The 12324-nt window shown below is 35.3% G+C and overlaps 1 protein-coding gene across 11 annotated transcripts in view; it reads left to right on the top strand.

The window, feature by feature from the left end:
* LOC121410251 (transcription factor 12-like) overlaps positions 1 to 12324 on the top strand; it is a 125430-nt gene that overhangs the window by 90940 nt on the left and 22166 nt on the right. For 10 of the 11 annotated variants that reach the window (XM_041602206.1, XM_041602203.1, XM_041602205.1 and 7 more), the window contains 3 exons: positions 1507 to 1577; positions 2387 to 2467; positions 7194 to 7403. In XM_041602206.1, coding sequence (XP_041458140.1) covers positions 1507 to 1577; positions 2387 to 2467; positions 7194 to 7403 — 362 coding nt within the window. The remainder of the gene's footprint in view (positions 1 to 1506; positions 1578 to 2386; positions 2468 to 7193; positions 7404 to 12324) is intronic. The other variant, XM_041602207.1, reaches the window with a different exon arrangement.

Genomic DNA, 12324 nt, shown 5'->3' with positions numbered 1-12324 from the left:
AGTGCGAAAGGGTAGATTTTTCTCTTCACCGGGGAAGTGAGGAATGCATGCCGTAGAAGTTCGCCTGGGAAAAGTGAAGGGGCCAGTTTGAAAGGGGTATTATAGGCTTACTACTTGTATGATATCACATACTTGTAGCTCATATTTCATTTAACATTATCTCCAAGATACCTGTTAAATAGAGGTACATACATGAAGGTGTGGATTTTGATGATATGTAAAATCTGGTGCTTTGTTGAACCTGTACAACCAGCCGATGTGTAACATTCCTGATAAGCATTTGTCAAGTGACTCATGCTGACTTGAAGAGAAACACATTCCAATTGTTAAGAGAGTACAATGCCCCTAACCTGACTGATTAGTCGCCATATTTATTAATGCCATCAGAGACCTGGCTACATCTCAAATTAGTCTATGTCTCCTCCCCTATCCTTCCCTACAGTACAAGCCTGGCAAAAATGAATAGCACCTCTCAGTTTGCTATTAACTATACCTTTCTGTATTATCATTGGCAATTGTCATTTGTTATATGTTGATATTTATTCTTGTGTTTAATTAGTTTTTAAATGTCCCTCAAATATGTAGATTGAGTAGCACAATCTACCTTGGTTTTATGTTGAAAGGTCTGAGTTAATGGTCTAGGTCTTCAGCCAAATAATGTCACTCTCTCATGTAGGCCATGAACCAGCAACTTGAGAGCAATACTTGTTATCAGTTAGTCCCCAGCTGTTCTTCACCCATCTTAGTGTTGATTAGTTATCTAATTGATGCTGTAATTAGGCTATGACCATAGCCAGCCAATGACTTTTCCCTTCATAGTAGGTAATGAATAAGTGAGTGATGCTAGAAGCTGGATATGCTATTGCTAGTGGGTTAGGTGACCACGGATATGTAGATGGATGGAATTCAGTACGCGTCGAGTCAATGGCATATATAGGCTACACTCCTCTATCCTTCACATAGACTTCATCTACAAACACCATCACTTAAATACCCACCACCCTCATTTCCAATGATATGAGAAGAATGTTCATTAACCAGTGATCGTGGTGTGTTTTATATCTATAAACAAGACTGAGTTCCTTTGATATAGACCATTAACACCCTGTCATAATGTATTCATCTCCTATTCTAACGTTTGCAATTTTTCACGAGGGAATAATACGCTATGATCATTTAAACATATGCTGTTATAACCAATTCGATTTTCATTTTGGGGAGTATCATTTAAAAATGTAATTAATATGATGATGATGACAAATTTTATTATATTCCCTGATACGATTTTATTAAAAACATTTTGGAGCAGAAGTAGAAAGCATTTGGAAAGGTGTTCCAAAACAAATTTTAATTTTTAGGAAATAAAAATGCAGCAGCATGCTTTTTATTGTTGCTATACCAGTATATATATGGCAGAGGGAGGGGTATAATGAATTGTGACTGTTAGTATAAATTTTCAAGTTTTCAGAGACATTAAACCTTTTTATTTCTATTTTTGTTATTCAGCATGGCAACAAAGGACAGCAGATCCTCAGACCTCACCGGGACCATACAGCCAGAGTCATTTACATTCATTGGTAAGTTAATCGTTGTATCCATGTTTAACCCTCTGAGAGAGTATGGGGTTTGATTTATCTTTAATGTCCTCAAAGGTGCATCTTGACTTGCTTGAGCTTTTGAAATGACCTGCTATTTCTCATCCTATAAAGGAGTCTGTTCAATGAGCTAGCTTGCTAGTCTCCTTAACATTTAAGTAAACACGATCCTTGACACTATGATTTCTCTTAAAAAAATATTTAAAATTTCAAGCTGTTTATGATGGGACTTCATCAAAAGCAGATAATCATTCACATGGCATGTGCACTACCCACGAGTCAATCCTGGGATAAATATCACACTAGATTTGCGTTTGTTTTCAAAGCAGAGTTTGGGTTCAAGACTATAGCAGGCTATTCTTTAAGTTCCATTTAGAGTCAAACATTGGTCAAGTTGGTCATTAGCATTTGACATTGATAGAAGATCCAGGTCATGTTGTTTTCTTTCTTGTCATTTAGCTTAGCCTTAGAGCAAGTGATCAGGCCCACTTACTAGAGAGGGTAATTCTTAATTCCAATAGGGGGAAACTGATGAGTTCAAAGGCAACCATACAATTTCTTGAATTAACATGTAAAACATTCAAGTCACTTTGTTTTGTATCCGTTGGTGAACTGTTGATGGAAATTTTCAGAATTTTTTTTCTTATTGTTTATCCTTCTTAATACTTAAGAATACAGTTGAAATTGTCAATCATGGGTGAATACTTGATGTAAATGGAATTCTAATTATCAATAGTAAATGGTTATGGAATTGTGATGAAATAAGGTCCAATGGATTGTTTCTTCTACAGACACGTTCCAATTCTTTGGATTCAAGGCATTCAGAACCGATAATTCAGAACTTGTATGGTGGGCCTAAGCAGATTGTCAAGGTTGGTTCTTCAAAACACAACTCACACACAAATTATGCTCTAAACTTTATCCTATTCCATTAAGTTAGGTTTCCCTTTAGAAATATTTTTTAATGACTTATGCTGGCAGTAGATAATATCAAGTATCTCTCTTTCTCTTTGTGCATTAGAAAGTGTAATGCCAATGGCTAGGTCAGGTGTACTAAAAGCAATGGCAGGGATACCATGAGCATTCTCCTAAGTCAATTCTTAAAACTGCCTTTGAAATTCATTCAATCCTTATATGCTCTTGGAACAAACATTCTAATCCCTGTTGTTTTTTATGGGGAGGTGGTAAACTTTTTTTCAATGGAAGTGCTGCTTAAATGAACTTCACTTCTCTCAATTGTTAAAGGACAAGTCCATCCCTACAAAAACTTGATTTGAATAAAAAGAGAAAAATTAAACAAGTATAACACTGAAAATTTCATCAAAATCGGATGTAAAATAAGAAAGTTATGGCATTTTAAATTTTCGCTTATTTTCAACAAAATAGTTATATGAACGAGCCAGTCACATCCAAATGAGAGAGTTGATGACATCACTCACTCACTATTTTTTGTGTTTTATTATATGAAATATAAAATATTGTTATTTTCTAGTCATTGTCATGTGAAATGAAGTTTCATTCCTCCCTGAACACTTAGAATTCCATTATTTTAACATTTTGTGCTTCAGGCAAGGAGGTCTTAATCGTCAAATTCGTAAAAATTGATATATTGTATAATTCAAACAATAAAAAAAAGAAATAGTAAGTGAGTGACATCATCGACTCTCTCATTTGGATGTAACTGGCTCGTTCATATAACTATTTTGTTGAAAATAAGCGAAACTTTGAAATGTCATAACTTTCTTATTTTACATTCGATTTTGATGAAATTTAAGCATTGTGCTTGTCTGATTTTTCTCTATTGATTCAAATCAAAATTTTTCTGAGGTGGACTTGACCTTTAAACACTACTTTGAGTGGTTTGTAGACTAACAAAAAATATTTTGTTAAAATAGAAGATTGATTTTGAAATTTGTGTTCAGTTTTCTTACATATTTATTGTAGGAATCCCAATATTTGTCATACCTGAAAGTGAAATAATAATAACGTACTATATAAATAGAACTACTTGCCCATTGATATGTAGTATTCAAATAGGCCTATAGGCCTATCACATTACATGAAAACACACCATGAGTAATTTTATAAATAAAACAATATTTGCAGAACTTTTACACCAAGAATTGGTTCTCAAAAGTGTATGATGGGATTGATGACTCACCTCCCTACCTTTTTTTTAAGGGAAGGGGGGGGGGGATATGAGAAGGGAAGTTTTCTTCTGGAGGGTAAAGGCATGAGCGCCCCATGATATGCACATTTTCCAAAGCTGAAATGAGATTTGTCTGTCACCTTCAAATGAATTACACAAATTGACTCACTCTCGAATCCCAACGAATTGAGAAATTTGGTGATTTGACTGATTTCCTCTGAAATTAGAGAGATAGAGCAAGTTGAGATGAGGAAAGAGGACTAGGATGTATCTGAGTTGAAAGTCTGAATTGGGGTTGGTTGGTTCTTACCCTCTCCCTCCCATGGGGTAAAGCTTATATATCATCACCCATAAACACATGGTATCTCAAAGCAAAGGGACACACCACTAACTGCTTTGCATCATTCACAGACACCTTCATTTCCCCTTCAATCTAACTAAACCTTTTAACTTTCTCTTCTTAAAATCATCCTTATTTATACCATTTTTTTGTACTACTAACTGGCTGCCTACATAAATTCCTCATATTAGCAAGTTTGATTATTTCCTCTTTGAACGTTAGTTGAGGTATGTGTAGACCTGTAGGCTTATATTGTAGCAATTATTGTCAATTTGGGTTTTTGTTTTAAGGTTTGTAAGTTGGAAAACAGGGTCATTCATTCCCTTTTGTAGGTCTCTACAAGTCTCAATAATATATTTTTCGCAGCTGATTTTTTCACACACCCACATTCACACATGCTAAAATGACCATGATGAAAATAAATAGCCCTATAACATAGGTGATTTTAGTTTCTATATTTAAAGTTATCCATGCATGTTTGATTTGTAGAATAGATATTTCATTATTGGTTGGTAATTGTACTATATCCATTTGTGGTTTGTATGACCCTAGCCAGAATTAACTTGTTTGTTTAGAGGATCAGTTTAAGTGAACAGGGATTGGTCACTATTGCAAACATTGACCTAAATATGAATTTGAGTAAAATAGAACATGATATGGAATGGGTTTGATATTAGGGTGAGGTTCTTCTATCATGTCATTGTTCAGACCTAGGGGATACATGTAAGAAGCTTCGGATATGAATTCATCTGACACGGTAATTACCTAGCACCATCTTGGACCAATTTACCAAACCTATGGGACAATCTCTGCTTACCCGCTTCCTCTTCCGATTTGCCGTATTATTAGAAACTCACGGATCACGGACTTGAAATTATTTGGATGCGCCCATAGCGGACTACTGTCCTACATGACAAGGCCAATCTTGGATTGTGCTCCTCTGATGAGTAAATATCTCTCCTCCCCTCCCTGTGCTCCTTTCTCCTGTCTGACATTTCCAACTTGGCTACACTAGTTAGTATCAGGCAATTAAAGCATTCACCAAAATCACTTCTGATTTCTGATGTGGGCTTGATGCTACTTGGAAATAGAAATTTCTCTAGCTAACAATAGTCTGTGTCTCTTGACTCTGTTCCGAGTATATCTGATGCAACCCGATGGGTTCGTTCGAGTGATTAAACTTGAACTTGGTGAAGTCGTCTCCTACTGTGTAGAGTGACATTGGGAGTAAATTCAGATCAGGCAAATTCACAGGCTATGTGTCAACTTCTTAGCACTTACTAAATAACTAGAACCCGGCTTGGTGGTTGTGCTAGTTCTTGAGTCACTTTTCTCTTAGATCATTCAGTTATTCTGCTGCATTGAAAGCAACACCTGCAAGTCTAGAAGATCTCTTAGTGCTAACCTCACCAAGGATTTTGAGGACAGTATTTACCTTGTTTATCAAAGATCTCTCAGCAGTAACAATTCCTGTAAATTTTTCTGTTCATGGTTGTGGATACCAACATTTTTCTAACAAGTTACAGAATTTTCCTTGCATTATGTATTGTCTTCCTGATGCCAGATCTTACAGAATGTACTACACAGGGGTAAGTTGAACATCAATGGTATTTAGCTACTCTTCCATCAGTTCTACAATCAGTGTTCTGCAATTTCATTTTGTTTTTCTTTTCTCATTTCAGAGGCATTTTTATTTCATGATATTCAGTTTGTTTTACAGTACATTAGGTTTGTTCAGTGTGTGCTGAAATTTGAATTAATTTGATTTTTAATTGATATAAGGTATGGAACATAACAAATTCTGTGCTTGGTTAATTAAGTCTTACAACTGACTGATAATTAGTCAGCTTAGGTGTGTTTCAGTTCTCCAGTATGGTTTGTCCTCTCCCAGGTAAGATTTTTCTCAACCCTCAATTCTGATGCATCTAGCTTTACCCCTCCAGTTGTTTTTCCACCTGCTGACCCCTTGCGACCCCGTGAAAACAACCTACCAACCACCCCTCTCTATCTTGAGTGGAGGGAATATACCCTATCGGCTTGCCTTAGAGCTAGGCATGTAGGGAGTCCACTCGAGCCCAAAGGTGTACAAGTGGGTTGAGAAGGACTCTTTATAGGCCATATCACACAAAGATCAACACTGATTTTTTTTTTTTTACTAAGGTTTGGGATAAAAATGTCAAATTTTGTTGTAAATTATACATTAATATGAATATTTTGGTTACATTATAGTTGGAAATAACTACCGTATAACTACCTAGGCCTACATATTAATGTAAACGTAGGTCCTAAATACTATTGATTTGGAGGATATTGACCACCTCACTGTGCTAGTAGGTGGTTCTTGTGACATCTACACTTGTAGAAAGTAAATCACATTTACATCCAACTTCATTCACAACATCAAGTCCATTGGGAAATTTTGTTTGATATCCAAACCTAGTTATGAGAAGATTTATTATCCTCTCAGGAGGCACCATTTTCAGATGGGTGTTGTTGACGAAAGCTTGTGTAATGTAATCCTCTATTGAAAAATAAAAATCTAGTAAGCATGAGGGAAATAGTTCCATACCTCCTATAAGATATAAAAGCTTTACAGGTCTTTGATATTGATATCAATGAAGTGATAACAAATCAAGAATATTACATAAAGATGTGATACAATTTATACATTTAATTCAATTTAATACATCAGCAATTTTAAAAGTATACCAGTACTACCTATAATACACTCATGATACAGCTTTAGAAACGGATTTTAATAGAACAATATTACCTCTTGGGAAATCTCGTATTTCCCTTTTGAAGATTTCCCTTTTTGGGTAATTCTTGTTTTTGGAGATGGTTAGGAAATGGAAATCTGAAAATAATGGAACAAGCCTTTTACTAGCCAACTGAATCTAACACTAATGAGTTTCGACTAACAGCTCTTTCGTAGCATTAATATTTATCTTGGGTGGGATCAGACAAGAAATCGCATCTTTATTGATAACCAGTTATGAATATTAAATGAAACTTGCAATATTGCAGGTTTGAATCTAACACATACTTGTCAAAACCGATTAAAGCCCTAATCTAGTAAACTTTCAATATTTATTTTATTACTTTACAGCAAACGCGCATGGAGGAGAGGTTAGATGATGCAATCAACGTGTTACAAAAGCATGCCCAGAGTTCTGTTGATTTGGGTCTCCCGGTAGGACCAATGGGTAGTAGTGGGGGTCTTATGCCTGGTGCCACATCTCATTCTGGTTCAGGACCTATGGGGGCTAACATCTCATCATATGCAGGACATACAGGACAGTATCTAGACTCACACATGGTAAGTTACTTTGTCCTCTTAAGGGGCCCATTGCATGTAGAGTTGCGTTCAAACGCAACTTGACTTTCAACCAATAAAATGCAAGTATTAGAGACTTGCGCTTGGTTTTAAACACAGCTACTTCCACAATGGGCCCCCAGTACTAACAGCTTAAAAGATTGTTTTGTCCTTCATTCTGGTTTTCATTTATACTATATCACAGATTCACTACTTTAGAAACCCATATTCTAAGCAAAGAGTTAAATTATTCAAAGAATAGTTGTTTTTACCATAAGAAAGGCAAAGATATAGGTGTACCGTCATATAGCTACACTTTTTTTAAATCCCAGAAAATTCCTTTTTAGTGTAAGAGTTTGGAAATAAAACACAGATAATAGGTAGTCAATTCTAAAGTAAGTAGCTGCATTGCTCTCATTTTATGATATCATAAGGATATCTACACAGTCTGTCATTTCTTTATAGAGATAGGGCTTGTGAATTTAAAACACACAAGGCCACTTTTGAAGGCCATCTATACAGGAACATGACCTATAGTATAGTTATGGAGGTATTTTGTACCTCTGTGGTATAGTGGTAAACAAGAACAAGAACTCCCAAAGGATAAGGAAAAGCGTCCCAGGACTGTGCAAACACTAGTTTCTAAGTGCTGAGCTGGGAATGAACTTGAACAGCGGAAATTAACTTTGTAGACGTTACTTGTGATCTCTTTTACAGATATTCTGCCAGCTCTACTGGTTTGGTCTTGACTTGAATATAATATATGTGTTTGTATAGCTAGGTATTGGCTGTATATTTGTCATGCATAAATGGCTTTAGTGAATTGAATCAGATAATAGGCCAAGATGCTGAGGAAGAGTTTGAAAAATTAATGTGTATAGAGTAGATAGTGAGTTTTAAATCAGACTTTTGTCCATTTAGAGATAAAAAGTTTTACTGGACTATGATTAATGAATGTTGATCTTCTATAGAACTAAAAATATAAAATTGATTTTTCAGATGAATTTGATATGGAGTTCATTATTACTAAAACATTTTTTTTATTTGAAAATGAAAGACAGGAAAGGAAGTAGGACAAAGGATTTATGGAAGATTGATTATCAACTTATAAGCGCAACCTTGTTTCCCAACATTTTTTTAATACCAGACTAATCGTTTGAAAGATCTTTACTAGCTCTTAATACAAGGGATCTATTAATAAAGAAAACTATGAGGGAGGTATTCTAATATCGTCATCATTTGCCTGGCATGTGTTAGCGTGGTGTAAGCATCACATCAATCCAAGCTTCATCCAAAATACTGTGCAATGGTTCAAAGATGGACTAGTAGTATGCAGCTGCCATACTAGTCATTGAAACTGTTCAAGTAGCTGGAAAGTTTGACAATTGATGATGGTATGACTAGCTGCTCACTCCCATCTTGACTGCTCAAACTAAATATAATATGATGGCTGTATAGCTAATGGAACAGTACAAAAGAAAACTTGGTCTGTACTATTACTTCCTATAGTGATTAATTGACAGACTCAAACAAATACCCACAAAAAATGTATTATCTCATTAAAAAATTATATTATTTAAGACATTTTATCACTTTATTTTGTTCTTATTGGTTCATCAAGGATGATTGATTTGTTTAGAATATCGTTTATGACATAGGCCTAAATGAAATTGTTAGTGTCAGCATATAAATAAAATTTGGAAGAGAATTCAGATTAGGCCCGAGTAATGTCAGAATTTTTTCGTTCTGGAATCCATCGGTGTTGTGCTGGTCGGAACCTGGTACCCTGATTCCTGATAAATGAATTCACCAATGGGGAAGAACAAAGAAGTCACAGATTATACAATATTGATTTAATTATAGACAAAAATTCATTAAAAACAAGAAAAATATGATGAGAAGATGGGAAAAACTTGCTGATTTTTACGTGGCCATCTTGTTCTCTTTGTTAGTAGCTAAGCTATGAGATGCATATAGAGTCTGCCGCCATCTATATGCATCTCAAAGCTTAGCTACTAACAGAGAGCAAAATGGCCAAGTAAACCTCGGCAAGTTTATTCACGTCTTCTCATATTTTTTATGTGGTCACCTGTCATGTAACAAAGAAACCTGGGTTATATGATTGGTAAGACTGAATAAAACATAGGTCTTCTCGTTAATTATGTTAATATTAAAAAGATGTTCAGAAGAAGAAAATGTTAAACGATTTGTTATGTATTACATTGTTTTATCAGAATACCGGAACGGAACAAATAAAACCGGAACCTGCACACATCGGACGGATTCTGGTATTCCATCCGTTCCGACCCAGGCCTAGTTCACATTTTTATTATCTACAGTTTATTCATTAAAAAATAATTGATATATATATCTTTGAACTTCTCTGTTTTGTGACCTGATTGCTGAATCACAAACTTGGAAGGAAAAGGAAATCTGGTAGATTTCTGGTATTAATTTACTATTGTTGTTGCAAAATAAAAAAGCATACAAAAAACAGATGAAATACGGAAGTATTCTAGTAGTAATGGACTGTGCAGTCTAGTATAGGAAAGATCATTTGTCTTTCTGTATTGGAAAAGGGGGAGGAGGGTATACTAGAATGGGGTTAATCATTTTACACTAGTCTAACCACAACTGCATTTAGGATCAGTTGCATTGCTTGATTGCTACCACAACCACCATCAATCTACAGAAAGTGACAACTCTTACCACAACCTTGGACAGCCAGAATAGAGATAGAGAAATATGTTTGGTAAATCATCATTACAGAAAAGCTTCACTGGCCTTACAAGTATATGTTCTTTGCAAAATATCAGAAAGTGATTTGGCTTCTGTTTGAATTCTTTCTTCTCCCCAAATTGACTACCCATCCATCCGCTCTCTTTTCCTTGATCATATGTGTTTCTTGCTCCTCTCATTGCATAAGTGGTTTCAAATCGCCTCGATCATAAGAATCCCTGTTAAATTACGAGAACTTTTTTAGGCTAAAGAATACCCATTAATTATTCCTGCATTCACACCGCCCCGAAACATACACTTCGGAATAAGTTCCTGAAGTTACAAGCATGCGCAGTATGGTCTGAGAAGCAAGCAATGCGCAAGATTCAAAATCACTAGCTCCGCAGCCACCCATGGCGCAAGCGCCCAACTACATGCACGCTAGGCTAAAAGCTCCTGTAAATTCTTTCACATTGCCAAATTACCTGCGACCTTGGAAAAATCCCTGCGAAAGTTCTCGTAATTTTGAAAAGTACCTACTATTTAGTGGGTATTTTCTTTCGGGGAGATAACGCGTAATTTGCTTTCATATTACCAATATTACCTGATATTTTCTGATCGGGGTAAATTTTCTGATCAGAAAATACCTGGAACTGACAAACTTCCGAGGCGGTCTGACACCTATTCATCCTCATGTGTAAACTCTATCTTTCTATCTATCTGTCTGTCTATTTATCTATCTAATATTTAGGTCTATAGCATTAACTTGAAATTTGCTTTGAAAAATGGGTTATTTTAAGTACATTTTAAAAATAACTTATCTATATTTTCAGTCATCTTTTGAAAATTTTGAATCTTTTGATTTTAGAATTTTACCCCCATAACATGCAAAACAAAGAGGAATGAACCAAATACAAAGTTCAATCTCTCTTTATGAATACCCTGTTTTTACAATTTTGAAGGGTTTAAAGTCGGGCTTATTGAGTAACAAAATTCAGAGGAAACTCTTCTGACAAGCATTAATATGTTTCAAAGATTGAAGAACTGTTCTGTGGACAGAGTGATAATTTAGAAGTTGTATAATTTTTTTTTCAAGCAGTTTTAGACCTTATTCAATTCAGTCACAAAATAATCTTCATAGGAAATTGAAAAACTTGGTTTTCTATAGAACCATGTTGTGTTTTTATCAATGCTTAGAAAAGTTGTTGCTCCGTTCGAACCTCAAAATTGAAAACAAACTTTTTTCTACATCCCCTTCTCAGTGCCGTTTCATGCCACAATGCTTCACTCACATACATAACTCATACAATACCAACACTTCCAAATAAATTTCCACCCAAATTCATAAATGTCAGCAGAGATTATGAATTGGATTTGAAAGGTAGGAGTCGGCAGAGATCGGAGAAGGAGAAATGTAGAGAATAGTGGGATTAGTTAGATTATTGTAGAAATAGGAAGACATAAATAATATAGCAACAGTTGTGTGCGTGTTACGTCTAGAGAGAATTGATTGTCTCGTTTTACTTTTTGAATATTGCGTGCCGAATGGTTGTATTCCCCATGACATGCTTGTATCGTCTGCCCCCATCCCCACCCCACTTACCCCCCCCCCCCCTGAAAATTGTACTGTACTAGTGAACTAATATGAGTTAGATTTCATTTCTATTGTTTCAATCTCTCTTTTATGAGCTGACAATTTATACAATCTTTGCTCATGATCATGAAGGAACAGAAAAAGAAGCAAAAAATAACAGTGGACTGTGTGTACAGACTAATTACACCTTTTTGCCATCAAAATTATATTTTAGAAAATAGATTAATTAAATTGAATCCTAATAGTGTATCAATTGATAAAGGAAAAGATGACTTTTTTTCATGAGAGAAATAATCTTTTCTAAGATCATAATGCCGAATTCATTGTAGAGAAAGTATAGCAGCCAAATTTGCCTCTGACGGAATGAGAGGCGTCCCCACAAATTGGAAGTTTTTCTTTTTGTTTAGTTTCACCATACATAGTGAATGAAGCAGCCTGGCGGAGTCCAGCAGGCTGATTATATGTGTGGGCCAGAGCAATGGCCTGCCTGCAGCACACTGGGAGCTATGCCATATTGGTATACTACTAAGCTATTGAGACATGAATTTTCTATTGTAAATAATATATATCTTGATATATGAATGACCACTTAGTCTGTAAAGTTCAGGAAAT

The sequence above is a fragment of the Lytechinus variegatus genome, chromosome 3 (assembly GCF_018143015.1).
Source record: "Lytechinus variegatus isolate NC3 chromosome 3, Lvar_3.0, whole genome shotgun sequence".
NCBI classification, from domain to species: domain Eukaryota; kingdom Metazoa; phylum Echinodermata; class Echinoidea; order Temnopleuroida; family Toxopneustidae; genus Lytechinus; species Lytechinus variegatus.
This window is presented reverse-complemented; position numbering and strand designations above follow the sequence as displayed.